We start from the raw sequence: 22,482 nt of genomic DNA on the forward strand, positions 1-22,482 counted from the left end.
AGATCCGAAGGTCGCGGGTTCGAACCCGGCGTGCGCAAATAAATTTTATTTGATTAATTTGTGTTATTTCACAATTAATTAATTTAAAATAATATATAGTATATTTGCGGCACGTTCCAGAGTGGAAGATACTCTCAGTATCGCCCTGGTGTAAGACCACCATTCAGAATTGAAACGTTGCTTGAAATGGCTTTAGCCGTGTTTGGTGACCAGATCTGAATAGCCAGGTACTTCCCCACCTTCCTCTTCCCCATCTCCCTCCCCTCCCCAATACCCTCAGCCTCACAACATACCCCAATTGGGGATGCCATAGTCTCACTGGCTCCAGACGGGAGCAGTTGGGACTCTTGTGCGGTATTACTGTAAAAAAAAAAAAAAAAAAAATGAAACCACAAAAAATTTGCGCCGGACTAATTTTGCCAACGTAAAAACATAGAAACTGCTATCTAACATTTAATATTACAGCGTCATGGTTCCATGTTGAGTATTTTTTGTAATGGTATCACTCAATTGCCAGGGCTCCTACCAGGGAGCAACTTGACAAATGGAAATTATCTCTCCATAGCGAGGTTGAGGACCGACTGATATTTGGGGCTTATGAAAAAAAGATGAATGATGATAGTAGGAAGAATGTGCAAGGATATACTACTATTTATTTGACATACTTCGTATTAGGGCGCAACTTGCGATTTTTTTTTTTTAAATCCTCAAGTTGAAAAAAACTTTTTTATGTTGATGATTCATTTTAATGCTTAAATGCTTCCAGAGATAGCCTCATTTTTAATGTCAGTGCCATACAAATTTTTCTTAAAAAAATGATAACTCCTTCATTTGTACACGCAATTGCTTCGTACGAAATTTTATAGCATAGTAATGATTAGCAGAATCCATTTCTAGCCAAAAAAAATACCCCTGAAAATTCAAGTCTCTATGTCTATGAAAGGCGATTTTCAGCCCACTGTGCGCCGAAGGTGTCTCAAGGCCGGGGCGTAGGTATGGTAGGTCCGTGTAGTGGCGCAGTGGAGTAACAGCAGGGCGCGTCCTCCTCACTAGGGTTTCCTGTTCTGAGGCGGCCTGTAGTTTTTCAGCTGACTGTGCGCCGAAGGTGTCTCAAGGCCGGGGCGTAGGTATGGTAGGTCCGTGTAGTGGCGCAGTGGAGTAACAGCAGGGCGCGTCCTCCTCACTAGGGTTTCCTGTTCTGAGGCGGCCTGTAGTTTTTCAGCTGACTGTGCGCCGAAGGTGTCTCAAGGCCGGGGCGTAGGTATGGTAGGTCCGTGTAGTGGCGCAGTGGAGTAACAGCAGGGCGCGTCCTCCTCACTAGGGTTTCCTGTTCTGAGGCGGCCTGTAGTTTTTCAGCTGACTGTGCGCCGAAGGTGTCTCAAGGCCGGGGCGTAGGTATGGTAGGTCCGTGTAGTGGCGCAGTGGAGTAACAGCAGGGCGCGTCCTCCTCACTAGGGTTTCCTGTTCTGAGGCGGCCTGTAGTTTTTCAGCTGACTGTGCGCCGAAGGTGTCTCAAGGCCGGGGCGTAGGTATGGTAGGTCCGTGTAGTGGCGCAGTGGAGTAACAGCAGGGCGCGTCCTCCTCACTAGGGTTTCCTGTTCTGAGGCGGCCTGTAGTTTTTCAGCTGACTGTGCGCCGAAGGTGTCTCAAGGCCGGGGCGTAGGTATGGTAGGTCCGTGTAGTGGCGCAGTGGAGTAACAGCAGGGCGCGTCCTCCTCACTAGGGTTTCCTGTTCTGAGGCGGCCTGTAGTTTTTCAGCTGACTGTGCGCCGAAGGTGTCTCAAGGCCGGGGCGTAGGTATGGTAGGTCCGTGTAGTGGCGCAGTGGAGTAACAGCAGGGCGCGTCCTCCTCACTAGGGTTTCCTGTTCTGAGGCGGCCTGTAGTTTTTCAGCTGACTGTGCGCCGAAGGTGTCTCAAGGCCGGGGCGTAGGTATGGTAGGTCCGTGTAGTGGCGCAGTGGAGTAACAGCAGGGCGCGTCCTCCTCACTAGGGTTTCCTGTTCTGAGGCGGCCTGTAGTTTTTCAGCTGACTGTGCGCCGAAGGTGTCTCAAGGCCGGGGCGTAGGTATGGTAGGTCCGTGTAGTGGCGCAGTGGAGTAACAGCAGGGCGCGTCCTCCTCACTAGGGTTTCCTGTTCTGAGGCGGCCTGTAGTTTTTCAGCTGACTGTGCGCCGAAGGTGTCTCAAGGCCGGGGCGTAGGTATGGTAGGTCCGTGTAGTGGCGCAGTGGAGTAACAGCAGGGCGCGTCCTCCTCACTAGGGTTTCCTGTTCTGAGGCGGCCTGTAGTTTTTCAGCTGACTGTGCGCCGAAGGTGTCTCAAGGCCGGGGCGTAGGTATGGTAGGTCCGTGTAGTGGCGCAGTGGAGTAACAGCAGGGCGCGTCCTCCTCACTAGGGTTTCCTGTTCTGAGGCGGCCTGTAGTTTTTCAGCCCACTGTGCGCCGAAGGTGTCTCAAGGCCGGGGCGTAGGTATGGTAGGTCCGTGTAGTGGCGCAGTGGAGTAACAGCAGGGCGCGTCCTCCTCACTAGGGTTTCCTGTTCTGAGGCGGCCTGTAGTTTTTCAGCTGACTGTGCGCCGAAGGTGTCTCAAGGCCGGGGCGTAGGTATGGTAGGTCCGTGTAGTGGCGCAGTGGAGTAACAGCAGGGCGCGCCCTCCTCACTAGGGTTTCCTGTTCTGAGGCGGCCTGTAGTTTTTCAGCTGACTGTGCGCCGAAGGTGTCTCAAGGCCGGGGCGTAGGTATGGTAGGTCCGTGTAGTGGCGCAGTGGAGTAACAGCAGGGCGCGTCCTCCTCACTAGGGTTTCCTGTTCTGAGGCGGCCTGTAGTTTTTCAGCTGACTGTGCGCCGAAGGTGTCTCAAGGCCGGGGCGTAGGTATGGTAGGTCCGTGTAGTGGCGCAGTGGAGTAACAGCAGGGCGCGTCCTCCTCACTAGGGTTTCCTGTTCTGAGGCGGCCTGTAGTTTTTCAGCTGACTGTGCGCCGAAGGTGTCTCAAGGCCGGGGCGTAGGTATGGTAGGTCCGTGTAGTGGCGCAGTGGAGTAACAGCAGGGCGCGTCCTCCTCACTAGGGTTTCCTGTTCTGAGGCGGCCTGTAGTTTTTCAGCTGACTGTGCGCCGAAGGTGTCTCAAGGCCGGGGCGTAGGTATGGTAGGTCCGTGTAGTGGCGCAGTGGAGTAACAGCAGGGCGCGTCCTCCTCACTAGGGTTTCCTGTTCTGAGGCGGCCTGTAGTTTTTCAGCTGACTGTGCGCCGAAGGTGTCTCAAGGCCGGGGCGTAGGTATGGTAGGTCCGTGTAGTGGCGCAGTGGAGTAACAGCAGGGCGCGTCCTCCTCACTAGGGTTTCCTGTTCTGAGGCGGCCTGTAGTTTTTCAGCCCACTGTGCGCCGAAGGTGTCTCAAGGCCGGGGCGTAGGTATGGTAGGTCCGTGTAGTGGCGCAGTGGAGTAACAGCAGGGCGCGTCCTCCTCACTAGGGTTTCCTGTTCTGAGGCGGCCTGTAGTTTTTCAGCTGACTGTGCGCCGAAGGTGTCTCAAGGCCGGGGCGTAGGTATGGTAGGTCCGTGTAGTGGCGCAGTGGAGTAACAGCAGGGCGCGTCCTCCTCACTAGGGTTTCCTGTTCTGAGGCGGCCTGTAGTTTTTCAGCTGACTGTGCGCCGAAGGTGTCTCAAGGCCGGGGCGTAGGTATGGTAGGTCCGTGTAGTGGCGCAGTGGAGTAACAGCAGGGCGCGTCCTCCTCACTAGGGTTTCCTGTTCTGAGGCGGCCTGTAGTTTTTCAGCTGACTGTGCGCCGAAGGTGTCTCAAGGCCGGGGCGTAGGTATGGTAGGTCCGTGTAGTGGCGCAGTGGAGTAACAGCAGGGCGCGTCCTCCTCACTAGGGTTTCCTGTTCTGAGGCGGCCTGTAGTTTTTCAGCTGACTGTGCGCCGAAGGTGTCTCAAGGCCGGGGCGTAGGTATGGTAGGTCCGTGTAGTGGCGCAGTGGAGTAACAGCAGGGCGCGTCCTCCTCACTAGGGTTTCCTGTTCTGAGGCGGCCTGTAGTTTTTCAGCTGACTGTGCGCCGAAGGTGTCTCAAGGCCGGGGCGTAGGTATGGTAGGTCCGTGTAGTGGCGCAGTGGAGTAACAGCAGGGCGCGTCCTCCTCACTAGGGTTTCCTGTTCTGAGGCGGCCTGTAGTTTTTCAGCTGACTGTGCGCCGAAGGTGTCTCAAGGCCGGGGCGTAGGTATGGTAGGTCCGTGTAGTGGCGCAGTGGAGTAACAGCAGGGCGCGTCCTCCTCACTAGGGTTTCCTGTTCTGAGGCGGCCTGTAGTTTTTCAGCTGACTGTGCGCCGAAGGTGTCTCAAGGCCGGGGCGTAGGTATGGTAGGTCCGTGTAGTGGCGCAGTGGAGTAACAGCAGGGCGCGTCCTCCTCACTAGGGTTTCCTGTTCTGAGGCGGCCTGTAGTTTTTCAGCCCACTGTGCGCCGAAGGTGTCTCAAGGCCGGGGCGTAGGTATGGTAGGTCCGTGTAGTGGCGCAGTGGAGTAACAGCAGGGCGCGTCCTCCTCACTAGGGTTTCCTGTTCTGAGGCGGCCTGTAGTTTTTCAGCTGACTGTGCGCCGAAGGTGTCTCAAGGCCGGGGCGTAGGTATGGTAGGTCCGTGTAGTGGCGCAGTGGAGTAACAGCAGGGCGCGTCCTCCTCACTAGGGTTTCCTGTTCTGAGGCGGCCTGTAGTTTTTCAGCTGACTGTGCGCCGAAGGTGTCTCAAGGCCGGGGCGTAGGTATGGTAGGTCCGTGTAGTGGCGCAGTGGAGTAACAGCAGGGCGCGTCCTCCTCACTAGGGTTTCCTGTTCTGAGGCGGCCTGTAGTTTTTCAGCTGACTGTGCGCCGAAGGTGTCTCAAGGCCGGGGCGTAGGTATGGTAGGTCCGTGTAGTGGCGCAGTGGAGTAACAGCAGGGCGCGTCCTCCTCACTAGGGTTTCCTGTTCTGAGGCGGCCTGTAGTTTTTCAGCTGACTGTGCGCCGAAGGTGTCTCAAGGCCGGGGCGTAGGTATGGTAGGTCCGTGTAGTGGCGCAGTGGAGTAACAGCAGGGCGCGTCCTCCTCACTAGGGTTTCCTGTTCTGAGGCGGCCTGTAGTTTTTCAGCTGACTGTGCGCCGAAGGTGTCTCAAGGCCGGGGCGTAGGTATGGTAGGTCCGTGTAGTGGCGCAGTGGAGTAACAGCAGGGCGCGTCCTCCTCACTAGGGTTTCCTGTTCTGAGGCGGCCTGTAGTTTTTCAGCCCACTGTGCGCCGAAGGTGTCTCAAGGCCGGGGCGTAGGTATGGTAGGTCCGTGTAGTGGCGCAGTGGAGTAACAGCAGGGCGCGTCCTCCTCACTAGGGTTTCCTGTTCTGAGGCGGCCTGTAGTTTTTCAGCCCACTGTGCGCCGAAGGTGTCTCAAGGCCGGGGCGTAGGTATGGTAGGTCCATGTAGTGGCGCAGTGGAGTAACAGCAGGGCGCGTCCTCCTCACTAGGGTTTCCTGTTCTGAGGCGGCCTGTAGTTTTTCAGCTGACTGTGCGCCGAAGGTGTCTCAAGGCCGGGGCGTAGGTATGGTAGGTCCGTGTAGTGTCGCAGTGGAGTAACAGCAGGGCGCGTCCTCCTCACTAGGGTTTCCTGTTCTGAGGCGGCCTGTAGTTTTTCAGCTGACTGTGCGCCGAAGGTGTCTCAAGGCCGGGGCGTAGGTATGGTAGGTTCGTGTAGTGGCGCAGTGGAGTAACAGCAGGGCGCGTCCTCCTCACTAGGGTTTCCTGTTCTGAGGCGGCCTGTAGTTTTTCAGCCCACTGTGCGCCGAAGGTGTCTCAAGGCCGGGGCGTAGGTATGGTAGGTCCGTGTAGTGGCGCAGTGGAGTAACAGCAGGGCGCGTCCTCCTCACTAGGGTTTCCTGTTCTGAGGCGGCCTGTAGTTTTTCAGCTGACTGTGCGCCGAAGGTGTCTCAAGGCCGGGGCGTAGGTATGGTAGGTCCGTGTAGTGGCGCAGTGGAGTAACAGCAGGGCGCGTCCTCCTCACTAGGGTTTCCTGTTCTGAGGCGGCCTGTAGTTTTTCAGCTGACTGTGCGCCGAAGGTGTCTCAAGGCCGGGGCGTAGGTATGGTAGGTCCGTGTAGTGGCGCAGTGGAGTAACAGCAGGGCGCGTCCTCCTCACTAGGGTTTCCTGTTCTGAGGCGGCCTGTAGTTTTTCAGCTGACTGTGCGCCGAAGGTGTCTCAAGGCCGGGGCGTAGGTATGGTAGGTCCGTGTAGTGGCGCAGTGGAGTAACAGCAGGGCGCGTCCTCCTCACTAGGGTTTCCTGTTCTGAGGCGGCCTGTAGTTTTTCAGCTGACTGTGCGCCGAAGGTGTCTCAAGGCCGGGGCGTAGGTATGGTAGGTCCGTGTAGTGGCGCAGTGGAGTAACAGCAGGGCGCGTCCTCCTCACTAGGGTTTCCTGTTCTGAGGCGGCCTGTAGTTTTTCAGCTGACTGTGCGCCGAAGGTGTCTCAAGGCCGGGGCGTAGGTATGGTAGGTCCGTGTAGTGGCGCAGTGGAGTAACAGCAGGGCGCGTCCTCCTCACTAGGGTTTCCTGTTCTGAGGCGGCCTGTAGTTTTTCAGCCCACTGTGCGCCGAAGGTGTCTCAAGGCCGGGGCGTAGGTATGGTAGGTCCGTGTAGTGGCGCAGTGGAGTAACAGCAGGGCGCGTCCTCCTCACTAGGGTTTCCTGTTCTGAGGCGGCCTGTAGTTTTTCAGCTGACTGTGCGCCGAAGGTGTCTCAAGGCCGGGGCGTAGGTATGGTAGGTCCATGTAGTGGCGCAGTGGAGTAACAGCAGGGCGCGTCCTCCTCACTAGGGTTTCCTGTTCTGAGGCGGCCTGTAGTTTTTCAGCTGACTGTGCGCCGAAGGTGTCTCAAGGCCGGGGCGTAGGTATGGTAGGTCCGTGTAGTGTCGCAGTGGAGTAACAGCAGGGCGCGTCCTCCTCACTAGGGTTTCCTGTTCTGAGGCGGCCTGTAGTTTTTCAGCTGACTGTGCGCCGAAGGTGTCTCAAGGCCGGGGCGTAGGTATGGTAGGTTCGTGTAGTGGCGCAGTGGAGTAACAGCAGGGCGCGTCCTCCTCACTAGGGTTTCCTGTTCTGAGGCGGCCTGTAGTTTTTCAGCCCACTGTGCGCCGAAGGTGTCTCAAGGCCGGGGCGTAGGTATGGTAGGTCCGTGTAGTGGCGCAGTGGAGTAACAGCAGGGCGCGTCCTCCTCACTAGGGTTTCCTGTTCTGAGGCGGCCTGTAGTTTTTCAGCCCACTGTGCGCCGAAGGTGTCTCAAGGCCGGGGCGTAGGTATGGTAGGTCCGTGTAGTGGCGCAGTGGAGTAACAGCAGGGCGCGTCCTCCTCACTAGGGTTTCCTGTTCTGAGGCGGCCTGTAGTTTTTCAGCCCACTGTGCGCCGAAGGTGTCTCAAGGCCGGGGCGTAGGTATGGTAGGTCCGTGTAGTGGCGCAGTGGAGTAACAGCAGGGCGCGTCCTCCTCACTAGGGTTTCCTGTTCTGAGGCGGCCTGTAGTTTTTCAGCTGACTGTGCGCCGAAGGTGTCTCAAGGCCGGGGCGTAGGTATGGTAGGTCCGTGTAGTGGCGCAGTGGAGTAACAGCAGGGCGCGTCCTCCTCACTAGGGTTTCCTGTTCTGAGGCGGCCTGTAGTTTTTCAGCTGACTGTGCGCCGAAGGTGTCTCAAGGCCGGGGCGTAGGTATGGTAGGTCCGTGTAGTGGCGCAGTGGAGTAACAGCAGGGCGCGTCCTCCTCACTAGGGTTTCCTGTTCTGAGGCGGCCTGTAGTTTTTCAGCTGACTGTGCGCCGAAGGTGTCTCAAGGCCGGGGCGTAGGTATGGTAGGTCCGTGTAGTGGCGCAGTGGAGTAACAGCAGGGCGCGTCCTCCTCACTAGGGTTTCCTGTTCTGAGGCGGCCTGTAGTTTTTCAGCTGACTGTGCGCCGAAGGTGTCTCAAGGCCGGGGCGTAGGTATGGTAGGTCCGTGTAGTGGCGCAGTGGAGTAACAGCAGGGCGCGTCCTCCTCACTAGGGTTTCCTGTTCTGAGGCGGTCTGTAGTTTTTAAACTTTTGTATTTAGTTTTTAGAACCTTTGATCAATTTGCAAAAATATTATTAGTTTCTAATAAATTGTTCATGAATTTCAAAATACATTATACTGAGTTTTGTCGAAATTTCATGTAGACAGTGACCTTTCACTTGTTTTGAAGGTCAAGTGTGCAATATTTCATCAATCTCGGAATAAAACTGTAGATTTGTGTAAAAATCAAATCCGCGTCGTCTACCAGACATTCCTTTATATAAATATAAGATTCCCTGGCATTATTTTGCGACCAAAACCTTATTATAAGAATTAATTACATCAATCTAATGAATTGAGCTGACGTAGAAGACAAATTGATTTGTTTACAAGAAGACACACACATCAATGTCGTCTAACCACAGATAAAATATTGAAAAATAATATGTACCTACTTACACCACATTTATGTTCAAAGTAAAGACTATCTGTCCAGAATTTACAATAACTTCCTGTATTTACTGATAAATAAATGTGAAAAACAAATAAATATCTTGCAAGAGATTGAAAGCATGGCTGTCTTTCCAAATGAATATTGAGATCAATTGGTTTCATGCTCTGACGGAGATAATAAAAACATAGGAGATGGACCATGAACCTTTACAAATATGAACCGCATGCACAACGCGTATCGCCAACATTGATCATCCACACTACTACAAATCACACATACACACAACGGTGCTCTGCACCTTTGTTTCTACCTACACACCAAATGCTCTGCCGTTTTGATAGTTCTACCAGTTTGGTTGTGACTCTTTGACAGTTGGCAAACTTCTGTACCATATTTCCCTTTGTTTCTTTTATCTATCATATGCCTACCTTAGAGTTCTTCAGTTTTGACGGTTGTTGGAGACTTTCGCCCGTCCAATTTACATTTTTTTTAATGTTTTGGTACTTCCTAACCTTCCTCTTGCCCATCTCCCTCACAACATAGGCCAAATGGGAATGCCATAGTATACAAACATAGCAAGTTACTTTATGTGAGTACCGCGTTAACCGGATAAATCATCACAATGATAATTCATCACATCTTTAAAAAGTTATATAAAGTCATGGAAAGTAATGAAACAAAAACTTTATTAACTGGGTTATGTAGGTTAGGTTAAAAAAAATTTTTTTTCATCGTTTCTAATGACTTAACCTTCCAGCGGGCGTGTTGAGAAATTTCCCTTGAGCGGGCGCTTGTCGTAAATTTTACGTCATCAAGTTTTCTCCATGTAAGTGGTGTTTTCTTTACACAAACGTTAGGGAATTTCGTTAAGGATATGAAAAATCATAATAGGCAGTACTTTAAAAAAATATATTTGACTTTCTTAAAAAAAACGAAGCAACACTCTAAACATGTTAATATTTCAAAACAAAATATTTTATCGACCTATTTAGTCAGAATCAATATTCTCATCCTTACAATTGTTACAAACCACCTCAACTGAAGAATGGTTCTTGCATGTAAAGGACTGGCAACGGCAACACTTCATTGATGCTGAGGATCTTTTCTTATCCAGTGCACATAACCGACAAACACCGCTTTTTGGAAAGCTTCTGTTTTATTCTTCTGTTATCGGTTCATCTGTCCTACCGTAATTCACTTTGAGAAAAGCATTTATATCTTGCGGTAAATGTTTGACATTAGATTTGACTCTAGCATAGCTCGAAGCTCGATGCTTACAACTAAGTCACAAGAGTGAGGGAAGAGATAAGGCGCGTTTGTCGTAAATTTTACGACAGCGCGCCCGCTGGAAGGTTAATATCACTTTTTAAAAGTGTGTTGAATTGTCACTGTGTTGGGTTGTAATGGAACCGAGAACCGCATAAGATTCTCAACTGTTAGGGCCAATGAGACGATAGCACCCCCAATTGGGGTACGTTGAGAGGCTGAAGGTAGTAGGAAGGAAAATATGCAGTACCTGGCTATTCATATATGGAAAGCCATTTCGATTCTGATCGGCGGTCTTTCGTAGGGTGATAATAAAAATATCTATCACTCGGGAACTTAAAGTAAATATTCTACATACAGGCGTCTGGGGGTTTAGTGCCCAAACTTTTGCAGGTGATTCTACATGATAGTACAAGCAAAAAAAATTGGAGATCTAAAAAATGTTTTTTTAGAAATTTCAATATTTTAAGGTACAAAAGTTGAAATATTTATATTGAGATTGAAGACGCGATGCCTGGGTGGGAAACCAACTTTTTGAATCTCTTCACCTTCTAACCAATTTCAAATAGTTGCCAATAATATACAAACACTTCACTTCAGGGTTCTACCTTTCTCCCATGTGTAAAATCTCCTTGCTCTGATGCTGTAGGTGTTTCAGAAACTCTTTTCAATAAATAAATTTTATTGTGAAGTTTTTAATCCTGCAGGCCGGGAGATAAAACCATCGACTCTCTTTGAAGAACTTACGTATCTGAATGAACGCTTTCCGTGATTAGTTTCAAAGCATCTGAAGGGTTTATTATGTATTAGCTGAAGTCCCCGGGCTTTATTCTGTAGGGGTGGGAAAAGGGGATGGTATCTCAATTGCTTGGAAATCTCATGCCAACAGTGATCTTCCTGTTGTTTCGAAGGTCAAGTGTGCAAAATTTCAACAATCTTGGAATAAAATTCCTAGATGTAGGGTTCTATGCGGGCACAATTGGAGCAGTCCTCTTCGGGCGCCGATTTGCCAGGGCGTAATGACACTGATAGGACCAAACACCTAACAGTCCTAACTCATCGACCTTGAGATTATTTTTCATAAAAACGGCACTACACAAAAATACAAATCATCCGAATATTATTGATTACAGTGATCACCTAAGTGTCAACTGGTTTGGACAAGGGGTGCCAAAATTTGATTCGCGCCAGATGCCGTTTGGCTCACCGGCCGGCCCTGCTTAGATGGTTCTTTTGGCGATTAAACTAATTTACATTATGACAAGGATAGATTATTCAATTCTATTGACATACCTAGACTGAGCTATACCTAACTGCGCAAACTTTAAAGTATTAAATATTAGACAATGACATAGGAAACATTATGAAACAAAAAAGTCCAAGCAATCTTTTGTCACTAATGTAGGGAGGGTGGCAAACCCATCGCTCAGGGAGTTGAAGAACAACCTGCAATACCCATCCCAAGCTAAGATGTGAGACATGGTCATATTTATATGGTGCTCAGGCTGCATTCACCGTTCTTAACACTGTTGGTCGGTGCCTGCGGGATACAGGGTATTTCGCATCTCGGAGTATTTAGACCGTACCCCAGCATTCGGGGCTCTGTTGTTGTGGACCTTCTATTTCCCAGATATCAGTGGGACCAAAAATAAAACTATGGGATTATGAGGAACCTAGGGAAAGTTGAGAGAGCTGAGGCCACATGGGTGGACTCTTCCCTCGTGGGCCATTCAGGAAACCCAAACAAAGACAGACTTCCCATGTGAAAATCCTTTCCGCTACAGGATCAATACACAGGAAAAGACCAGGAAATAAACTCAAAGGAATGAAATAAAATGGGAGATGGTACAATGTGCCTGGGCTGGAGTGGTCACGGTATCGTTTACTGTCTCCGCTTTAATAAATAAATAACCTTTTGTCTTTCAAATTAATCCATTTTCGGTTAAACATTCAGGTTGTTTTTAACTGAAGACGTCTGAAGTCAAATGTTAACTACATTAATAATTGTACACGGTTGACATTCGCCACAGGCAAATAGATAGCTTCTATGATTAGTTTTTGTGTTCAACAGTAGAGTGACTTACCGCCTCTGTGTTTCCTTACTCATACAACCTAGATGTCTTCCTTTCCTCAATAAAACCCTCCACGTAGCATTCCCAAAGATGACGAATTCTCAGAAAGAAATCATTACCCTCAGAGCCCTGATTAGTTTTTGTGTTCAATAATAAAATGATTTGCCGTCTTCTGCGTTTCATCCCTCCTTCCCAAGGCTATCTCTTCAAGACCCAGGTTAATCCTTCATTTCCTTAAAAAAACCCTTCACCTGGAATCCCAGAAGATGACGCAGGCCCCAAAAGAAATCATTTCTCTCAGAGCCCGCCGTGTGTATACAATAATAAATAAAAGATTCTTATCACTATTTCTTGATTTGAAGGTTTTATCGGATAATACTTTACAATTATTTTGCAAATAATACTACGTATAAAATAACGCCTTCAGATTCTTCCATTGTAGAAGACTTCTTCTAGATATACATATCTAAATTCTAAATTATTAAAATTAAATAGCAAAAAAAACAGCATGTCTATGATTCATACACAGGTGACAAGGCCAATTACGTCTATGCCCAAACAAACTCGTAAGCAAAACACATGAGTACATTCTAGCTACTGAGTTTCATTGTTCAGTTTAAAAAAAAACAACAACAAAAGTATGAAGACAAAGCCTTGTTAGAACTTTGATTCTTTGCTTATAATAAAAGAGAAAGTTTTTTCCAACGTGGGATACAGACTTACCATCTACGAATATTAATCAATCGATTTAAGCATGTATCAATCTTTCCTATCGATAGATTTTTGAATTATTAAGCCCGTCATATCAAGGGTCGGTAAGCAATCGACAAACCAAATGCTGCAAGATCCTGCGCAGAAAACGTTAACACTAACGCTCTGCAGCGCAATTCAGTGTGGAACTTTTCTGCGCAGGATCTGACCCGTGGAACGACGGGATAAGTTGTGTTGCGCTTCCCCTGACTCCTTGAGTCAATGTTAACGACAACCTTGCACCGTTCTTCATCAGGGCAGATATGCAGCGTAGAAAAATGTGTTGATTTGTGTAACAATGGCATCACAGAAGTTAATCCTTAACTACAGCTTTAGCATTGATAGATACAAATTGGTAAACTCTACAAATGTTTGCCCTGATCATAAATAATAGATAGAAAGATGGGGGCTATGAACCATTATTAATAAAATGAAATCGCACATACGGCAGTGTCGTAAACATCATGCACCCATACTGCAATTCTCATCTGCGCACAGCAGTAATCTGCCTGTTTTTACTTACCTCCACCGCATTGATAGTGTATGCAATTTGTTTGTATCTCGACAACAATTGTGGATGAGGTAGTCCCAATGGCTTAGGGCAGTTGGAACGCCTCGTGTGATGTTCACATAAAAGTGTTTTGCTTTGTGTTTGGTGATTTGAGAATAAAACTAAAGATTTGGTATTTATTTTTATCGTCAACAAACTTTATTCAGTATGTAACATGAATTAAAAAAGGAGATTAATATTATAATCATTATCCTTCAATCCCATCATGTCCTTATAATAGTATTTTAGTCTAAGACATAACTTAAGATGTAGCCAGCCATTTTGTATTATAATAATGACATACTTTTCAATTCTTCAAAGCGAAGGACAAGACAACGTTTCGATGTTAATCAGTGATCGGGGTGAAATTAACATTGGAAAATATAAAATCATTACAAAAATTAACTTATATTCGAGCTATCAACTTTTACTTACGAGTGAAGCAAATACATGCTTCATTGATAAGTGTAGTTACTTCAATCGTAATGATTTTATATTTCCCGGAGAAATAATGAAATTAGTTTTGAATGCAGGATGACTAAAACAGTTAAAAAATAATGTGGTTTTAAAGCCACTGCACATTTTACAAGATTTGATATTTAGTTACACAGATATAATAAATGCATTACGATCATTAGCAGCGTAATTTGATCATGCTTCTTTTGAAGTATCACTACACATCGACGCTTTTTCAGATCTTGAAATACAATAGGAAGTATGCAGCGTAACGCAATAGATTCGATGTAATTTACACCTCTTGAGTAATGTGACAATCTGAATGGCACGTATTCAGGTATGTGATGAATGGTATACAATATTAGCGGAATCAGATGTCAGGTGTTTACTTTTGATGTGCTTGCATGCGAATGAGGAAATCTAAACAAACAACCGGTTAAACAGTTTTGACAAGGAAAATCATTTCATTAAAAACGCCGCAGTTATTAATAATACATTATGCTTTTAATATAATCAAATCTTTCATCACAAAGCGAGAGAACCAATCGTCCACCCAGCATCAATACCAAACTAGACAAATGGCTTTTAAAAGTTGTTTAATTACCTTTTGTACAACTATATTACATGTTCAGTTCAGAAACAGAGATGAGTGTATAAAATGAATTAAAAGAACAGAATTAATTGCATCGATTATAGATAGTTATTCTAAGATTGGCGTTCCTAGGCGTTTAGGAAAGTTCCAAGCGATGTTGAGATATTTCACTGGTTATACGACTCGCGATGATGGAATCACCGACCACCAAATAGAGTGTCAATCACTCCGAGTAAACAAAAACACACCGCTTCCTTATTTATCTTACAGGTTTTGTCAAAAAATAAATTTCAAGGCTCGAGGTTGGGAAGTTAGTCCTTCTTTTCTGTCGCCTTGGCTTCTGCCTCAGCTTTGGGGGCGACTTCCTGCTTGGAAGCTTCGTCGAAGTTTCCGACTAGACTGGGTACCTCATCGAAGTCATCCGCCAGCGCCTTGGGGGCTCCCGCTCCGGCCGCCAGCTTCTTGAGCTGGTGCAGACCCTCAGGACCCAGCTGCGTGAGGATGCCGGGCAGCATCTCGGCGATCTGCTTGTTCTCTCCATGGCCGGTGATGACGAATGTGTTAGCGGCGAGAGACGCCTTCGCTTTGGGATTGTTAAAATGAATGACAGTACCGTCGTCTTTGATCATGTTCACCTCTTCGATGCCGGGAATGGGGTTGAGGGACAGCTTCTTTAGCGAGGATTCCAGCTTCTTGTCATCGGTGGCGGCGGTAGCGTGCACAACCTTCTTCTTACGCCTCGGGGTTCCTTTGCCGCCGATGCGCACTTGTGATTGTAACTTTTTTAGCTTTTCTGTATTCATTTTGTGTGTTTTAGCTGAGACCTGCCAACAAAGATAAAAGCACTTTTAGTTTAATGTTTCAAACAGAATTTATATACATTAATCTATTATTTTAACAAAGTACAATTTACGCACGTGCTCTCGCGGACCGGTTACTTCAAAGAGAAAATGGTGGCCGTTCTTTACAGACTGTCCAACCTGAAGGACTGAAAAATCATTCGGTCTCGGCAAAGTAATGTCGCGTTCTTCTTTGCCGACTGTTTCATTACCGACTGTTTTATTACCGACGAGGCGAGTAGAGATCAGAACCTATTTGTATTTCCAACACATGCATTATTTGTCCCACGGTGTTGTTGCTACTGCTCAACAGATGTCCATTGTTTTACCCAATTTATTATTCTTACATTATAGATTGAAAGGGCCAGACAGGCATAATCTTCTGCCAATGTATTTTTATTAAAAACATTTAACATTTGTATGTTTTTCAAAATGAAAAATTCAAAGAAATAAAATTACCATGAAACTGAACTCAGTTCTGAAATTGAACTCAGTTTTTGAACGCAGTTTAGTTTGATTGGAAAAATATTTACCATGACCACTGAATATAGTTTTGTTTAGTCATTGACCATGACCCCAACCCCCGCTATCGGGAGATACTTTGGACAGGAGCCTGAAATTCGGCAACACATGCAAACTGCGAGCAAAAAAACAGGATAAGGCTCAACGCCAAATATCAGGCGAGAGATTGCAATACTGAGGGAATACAAGACGGCGCTAAAAAAAAGCGAAATACCTTTGCACAATGATGTCGTCTCTCATCCTGTAATCCTCGAAAACCCCCCTGGATAGAAGGAGAGACGCTCCCCCGAATACCCCTCACTCCAGAAGATAGGTAGAAACTTGAGTGGCAATCGGCCGATGTGAGAAATGCCCATCTCGTGTACGACCCCACTGAGAGACAGTCTGGATTCTCACTACCTCGTAAACTCTGGCCCGCCATCAATAGGATAATGTCCTCCCACAGCATATGATGCACAGGTTGGGCTTTTAAGAGTCGATGATGTGTGAATGCGGTGCGGTGCAGATCACCAAATATGTGGTCAAAGCACGCCCGCTGCATTAATTCCCAGGCAGGATTGATTAGGTCCACAGAGCGACGCCTGAGCATAAACTAACTTCTATAGATTGATAACTTCGGGCTTATAGTATGAAACAAATTTGTCCTAAAAAAACCATAGATATGCTAATATATAGACAGTAAAATTCTTATTCGGAGCCTATTTATTATACTATACACCAATGAAAAACTTTGAAAGTTTATTCCATAGATTTTCTGAGTTTTTCATTGGTGGATATAGTGGTGAAGCAACTGGCCCATAATGATATAAAAACAGAAGTTGAAAATTAACCTTAAAATTGCCGAAGACTTGTTTTACTACTACACTTGTCGGAGATTTAAGAAAATCTTTCTTCTTAATAACAACTTATAATAGGTAGGTATATTATATAATTTTTTACCTAATTTTTCGAGATGAAATCGAAGTTGCGAACTGGTAGCTAAATAATAAAGTTGCGTCGACTAGAAATGATGTTATTAGGATTCTAAAGCCGCATCTACACCTAAAAGGTTTCACACGAAACTGTCCTCATTGGTAAATTATCTCATTTCCGTTTAGAGCGGTACGACGTTCGGTTTATGTAAATTGCAAAGTAAAGCGGGAAAATGGTCACATTTCTAGATCTTTCCATGCCGACTGCCATTTCCTCAAATCCAAAACGTGTTTCCTGAGAATGGACGTGTTAGGAATTCAAATCCAAAACTCATTTTCCGCAAAGTTGTCGATTGGAGTCGTAAAATGGCAATCTAGCAACTTATTCTCCTTTCTGAAGAGATCTGGTTGCACGGTTCTCTTAAAATAAGTAGATTGGTAGATACTCAAAGACAAAAGCGCATTTATACGCGGTGTCCGGAAATTCGTAGTACAATCGGGAAATTGGTGAATCTATATCACATTTGGAGTAGATTTTGTTAATTAATTTTTTTGATTTGATCTTTCGTTTTCGAGTAAATGGAGTCTGAAGATGGAATTTTTAGTACAAAGTTGAAAAAAATTGGTCACTCCGGGGGTTAATACGAGCTGTTTAATGTCTTTTAAAATGCTTCGTAGCGTAGAGCTAAAAACATTTAAAAAGTTTTTTTGGGTTTTCTATTTGATGAACACTACGACGTCGGTAAGATTGAAAAAACACCGTCCTTTTGTTAGGTCAGATTCGATCATTTTGAATTCTTACCACGACTATCCGTAAATATTGCGACCAGCAATAATCACAGATAAAAGATTCACTCCAGTTGGAGATGTCATAGTTAGAGATGGCAAAATTTAGCATTAATTTTCAGATTTTTTAGCATTCACAATTGGAAATTTAGCGTTTTATAGCATTTGAGGCATAATTTAGCGTTTTGTAGCAAAATAGCAAAAAATGTATTTCCTGAATGTTTTTAGCGCATATTTTCAGTATTTTTGGTAAAATATATGTTTAACCTCCATTTGCAAGTATTTCCATGTGAAAGATTATAAATAATTAATTTTAAAATTAAATTAATAAGGAAGAAAACTCTAAGTACGGGTCGAACACAAACACAACAAATGCAGATTGCGATTAACATCAATAGGCGTAATTTATTTCGCACAATTTGTGTAATGTCAAAAAGCAATTTTAGCCTACAGTACAAAAATATTAAATATTTACACATAAAATAGTAACAAAATTATAAAAAATCGTAGGAAAGGCTTCCAAAAATGAAATAAAGTAGGCATAATACTTTTCTCTGCACATTCACATGAAACTACCTTCCTTATGCATTTTTCTCAATTCTTCTTTAGTTGTACTGGACTAAATATTACTGTATCAGCTTCTTCAATTTGTATGGTTCTTTGACTTCTGAAATACGCTATATTCTCGGAAAGCGTTTAAATTCAGCGTACAGTATAAATTAAAAATATTAAATATTTACACATAAAATAGTAACAAAATTGTAAAAAGAGGTAGGACAGGCTTCCAAAAATGAAATAAAGTAGGCATATTTGAAATACAGGTAAATACAAAAAACAATGGAAATGGCACTTTACTGATTGAATGATAGCATTGCGCACGTTTCAATAGTGGGCTCCTTCATACTCGTACGCCTGTCAGTCAGTACTAAATTGTTGTTGTATTTTCGGGAAATTCGCGCCTATTTCGCTAAATAGAATAATTTAGCTAAAATACGGCCAAAATCACGTTTTTACCGTTAATTCGCGAAATAGAAATCACTGGAAACACTTTCAAATGCCTTGAAACGGAAAGAAAACTTATAAATGCCCTATTTTCGAACCATAAATATTTTTTCGCGTTTTTAGTTAAAACGAAATTTTGCCATCTCTAGTCATAGTTCCAATGATTCCAGGCAGATGGACTCACTCCTGTGCGGTATTCACATTTTGAGAATTCAAGCACAGAACATCTTACCTATATTATTCCAGATACAGATTATTCCATAATTAAAAATTATTATTTTTCCAAAGTTTGTAAATTTATTGTCGATTTTTCGATGCCCGAGGGCTTAAAACGTAGATGGCGTTAATTTAATTATTTTATGAAAAAAAACCACTTTTTACAAGTTATGCTTTAAAGCCCCGTAGTAAGCCTTCAAAGATGGTTTGAAAGGGAGATATGTTAATACGAATGTTAGAGGAATCGCGCTAATATTAAAAAAAAAGATAATAATTAAGCGAAAATTATGAAAATATTTAATGAAACTAGACTCGTTTGAAGTAGAGCAAACATCTTTCGACAGATGCTTTATTTGCCTTTCAAGATGCACTGTGAATTTTTTTATGCCTATCATAGACATATGAATATTAGTAGACCTGCCCTAAGTGATTAAAAGCGTATTATCCCCACTCCCCATACCGGTTCCATTGGAGCCGGCTGGGCTCGCGTATGGCCTCAAGTGAAATTTGAAAACGTGACGTCATCATTCTTGTGCGAACTATGGTCGAGGCATCATCGGTTCATTTTACGAAATAACACTGCAAAATGTTGACTTGTGATATGAAAACTTGTAAAAATAGATGTGAAAAAGAGAATAAACCCAATTGTCGTATTACATTCCATAAGTAAGCATTATTTTACTTTATTTTAAGCTTATTCACACCGTATTATATGGATCAGTTTTAGAAACATATACTATCACATCACAATGTAGCGATTCTCAAGTGTGCTCATCGTTGTTTACTGGGGTAAGTAAATTATGAAACATTTGTAAAAGTGTCTTAACTAAATACTCTGAAACTAACTACGACTCTGAAAATAGAAGCTGCCTTACTTTGCCGAATTTGGACTTCGCAAATTAGTTCATAACGTGGCGAGTAATTTGCGCTCCCATGTAAAAATGTCTATTCATTCAAAAGCAGATTTTACTTTTAAGAACTAAATGGTGATATTATAATGCGAGATGCCTATTTACTGTCAGATTGATTTATTGACGAATCACAGTCAGCCTTACCCCCTTCGTTCTTCAACAGTTGATTTTACCCCTCGCCATTATCTTCTCGTCTATTAATTCCTATGTCTGTGATTTTTTCCTAAAATAATAAAATTAGCGCCATTTACGAATGAGCAGCTTATGAATAGTTAAAAGTCTAACCTTAAAAAAGCTTTTTTTAAAATAGTTACAGCATATGTATTTATGTATATGCGTGTCCTAAAATTACATCTTACACCTGTAATAATTATATTATCTCACTAATACCATTGACGAGTTTTGTCCTTCGTTGAACTCCAATATAGTGTCATAGAATTTTGTTCAAACTCCGTCGCCCTCTGTTGAATTCGATCGTTTCCTAAGCGATCTATGGAAATTTCTCCTATCCAGGTGACAGGCAGTCGCCGGTCGTCACCCAATGAATTCTACAAATCAGTATATTGGTGCACACTGGCTTCTTGAGTTCGATGCATTCGGTACACCTCCTCAAAAATGTAGCAAAGTGAACGAGCACCGATTATCGCTTATTTATTTATATATATATATATATATATATATTTTTTTTTATATTAACTCCACACAGGAGGCCCTGAAGAAAATAGTTTCCCTCAGGGCCTATGTCATCTTTGGGGATGCTGTGTGGAGGGTCTTTTTGTGGAGAGGAAGGAGTGAACATGGGTCTTGAAGAGTCCCATGTTGTAGGAGGGAGGAAACACAGAGGCCGGCAGTTCGTTCCACAGCCGAGCTGTTGAACTTAAGAACGAATCGTAGAAGCGACCCGTTCTCATGTGACAAATGTCAACCGTGTACAAATGTTGGGCGCGCGTTTGGCGTTTATCCCGACTACGCACCGGTGCCGAAGGGATCAATGACGCTAGTTCCTCAGAGTATCTTCCATTGTAATACCGATAGAACAAGGACAGCATACCTACCTGACGCCTGTGCTCTAAAGATTGCAGTCCGTTTGTTAAGATTGGGGAATCTATCAAACGGACCGCCCGTTTTTGCACAGAGTCAAGGGTTTTTTTCAGGTATTTAGGGGCTCCGGACCAGAGATGGCTGCCAAATTCGACAGTAGGGCGCACTTGCGATTTGTACAGGGTCAGCAGTTGTGTACTATTAAAGTATCTGCGGGCCCTGTACAGTACGCCCAGCTTCTGAGAGGCCAGCTTTACTCTGGCTTCGATGGAGCCCCCATATATGTTTTGAAAAAAGAGTAAAAAAAAAAACAAAACTTACATTGCAAAAGCGATGAATAATAATAAAAAAATGATTGATATAATAATTAGACTGGGTTTCATGTAGGACAAAAAGGTTACACGTAGGTACACATACTTCGTGTTTAAACTCATTGAAGGACGCATGGAAAACATCCTCACTTTCTGCGAGGAAGTTAATTAACCTAGTAAGTCTTCGCAGCGGCATCAGCTTTGGTAAGTTGGTTTTGCACACGGAAAGAATCAGAAGCCTATGTTGGCGGCCTCGCGTGAATTCATCCGGGACATGTGATCCTATTTAAGGCGATGCCATACGTAATGCAAAATCATGTGTTTTTGGTTTGAAAATTTGGTCGCCTAGAAATGTTTCAGATGCTTTAATGAAATACTGCGAATATAGAATACATCTTGGTCTTTGAAATAATCGAGTATTTTTTTATATAAGTCTTTTTATAAGCCCAGAAAAAAATAATGTATAGGCATATGAAAACTGCTTTAAAGTTCAAAATCTCATTTTCGGATATGCTTTTATTGTATAAGGTGGAAAATTAAGTTATTTATTAAAATTAAATATTTATGCCTAAACATCCACAAAATAAAATAAAAGGCACTTTTTGGCCATGTTTTTTTCTTGCATAAATCAAAACAGGCGGATGGTGTTAAGTGGGAATTTAAACCTTATCGCCATCTACGTAAGGGGTGTTATTGATAGCGGCTCGATTTAAAATATTACACGACGTAGTGCATCGCCTTAAACCAGAATGTCTGGTATTGATAAAAAATTGATCAGAAGCTTACAAGCCATCAGCAGTAATGCGACACCCCTCTTAGAAATAAGACTGCAGATATCCAGCATTCCCAAGATACATGCTGTTGGAATCAGCCAAGGGCAAAAACCGAACTCTCTCATCTAGAAGTAACTAATGATAATTTAATAGTAATATATTGACTATTTAAATATAAAAATCCATTGGTTCATATGCTGATCTCATTAAATAAGTTCATATTGTTCAATTAACCCAGTTGTTTATAACTCAATAAAGTATATACAAACCATAATCAAGATCACACTACACGCCACTATCGCTATAATGTGGTTTTGAGTAGCTGAAGCGGTTACTTGAGCTGAGGCAGAGACTATAATTAAGATAGCTGGGGTTAGAAGTGGCGCGGTGGACGCCACTGGGGTTATCTGTCAAACGGTGCACACGACATCTGTTCTTTGGTCGACATCATTCAATAACCCATTGATGTCTAGAATTAAAAATAAGAAAGAAACATGTTTGGGTTACAAATATTTGAGTAACTTCTGTAAATTTCAAAGGTTTTATCAGCAGAAAATGTTGCTTGTGTGTAATCAGTGGCAAGTCATTTTCACAAAGGGTTCAGATTATCAATAGAAGATATTATATTTGTATACCTTTTTAATAATTTTTTTTAGATTTCAATCTCCTTTTGACACCAACTCGCATTATCATTTTTTTACGTACACAGCACTATATTTCGCCATTGTACGATATTAGGTATATAACAAACAAGAATAACTTAAAAATCAGTAAATGCAATTGCTTTCTAGTTCGAAGGCCGAAACCAAACTCGACAAAACGCAACACATTATTGCATTACTAGTGATTTAAGATAAAATATGTTTTACAAATGCCATTAAAAGCAAACTATATACTACTAGAGAAAAAAAAACATTTAACTTGCATCTATCTAGGTACTGCAAAGTTCAGCTGCCAGCTCGGTCAATATCGGTAACACTCGTCAAATTCCGGAGGTCACGTGGCATCGAACATTCTCTAT

At 44.2% G+C, this 22,482-nt stretch overlaps 1 protein-coding gene across 1 annotated transcript; it reads right to left on the bottom strand.

Annotated features, from left to right (window-relative positions):
• Positions 1-13,230: 13,230 nt before the first annotated feature.
• Positions 13,231-15,169, bottom strand: LOC149411687 (transcription factor BTF3 homolog 4-like). The gene is made up of 2 exons (XM_089646912.1): positions 15,067-15,169; positions 13,231-14,973 (listed from the first exon to the last, which is right to left on the bottom strand). Exon 2 carries the CDS (start codon positions 14,950-14,952, stop codon positions 14,461-14,463), a length of 492 nt encoding a protein of 163 aa, XP_089503038.1. The 5' UTR covers positions 14,953-14,973; positions 15,067-15,169; the 3' UTR covers positions 13,231-14,460.
• Between the last annotated feature and the right edge of the window lie 7,313 nt (positions 15,170-22,482).

Source organism: Hesperophylax consimilis, chromosome 25 (genome assembly GCF_061612785.1).
Source record: "Hesperophylax consimilis isolate HC1 chromosome 25, BYU_Hcon_1.0, whole genome shotgun sequence".
In the NCBI taxonomy this organism is placed as follows: domain Eukaryota; kingdom Metazoa; phylum Arthropoda; class Insecta; order Trichoptera; family Limnephilidae; genus Hesperophylax; species Hesperophylax consimilis.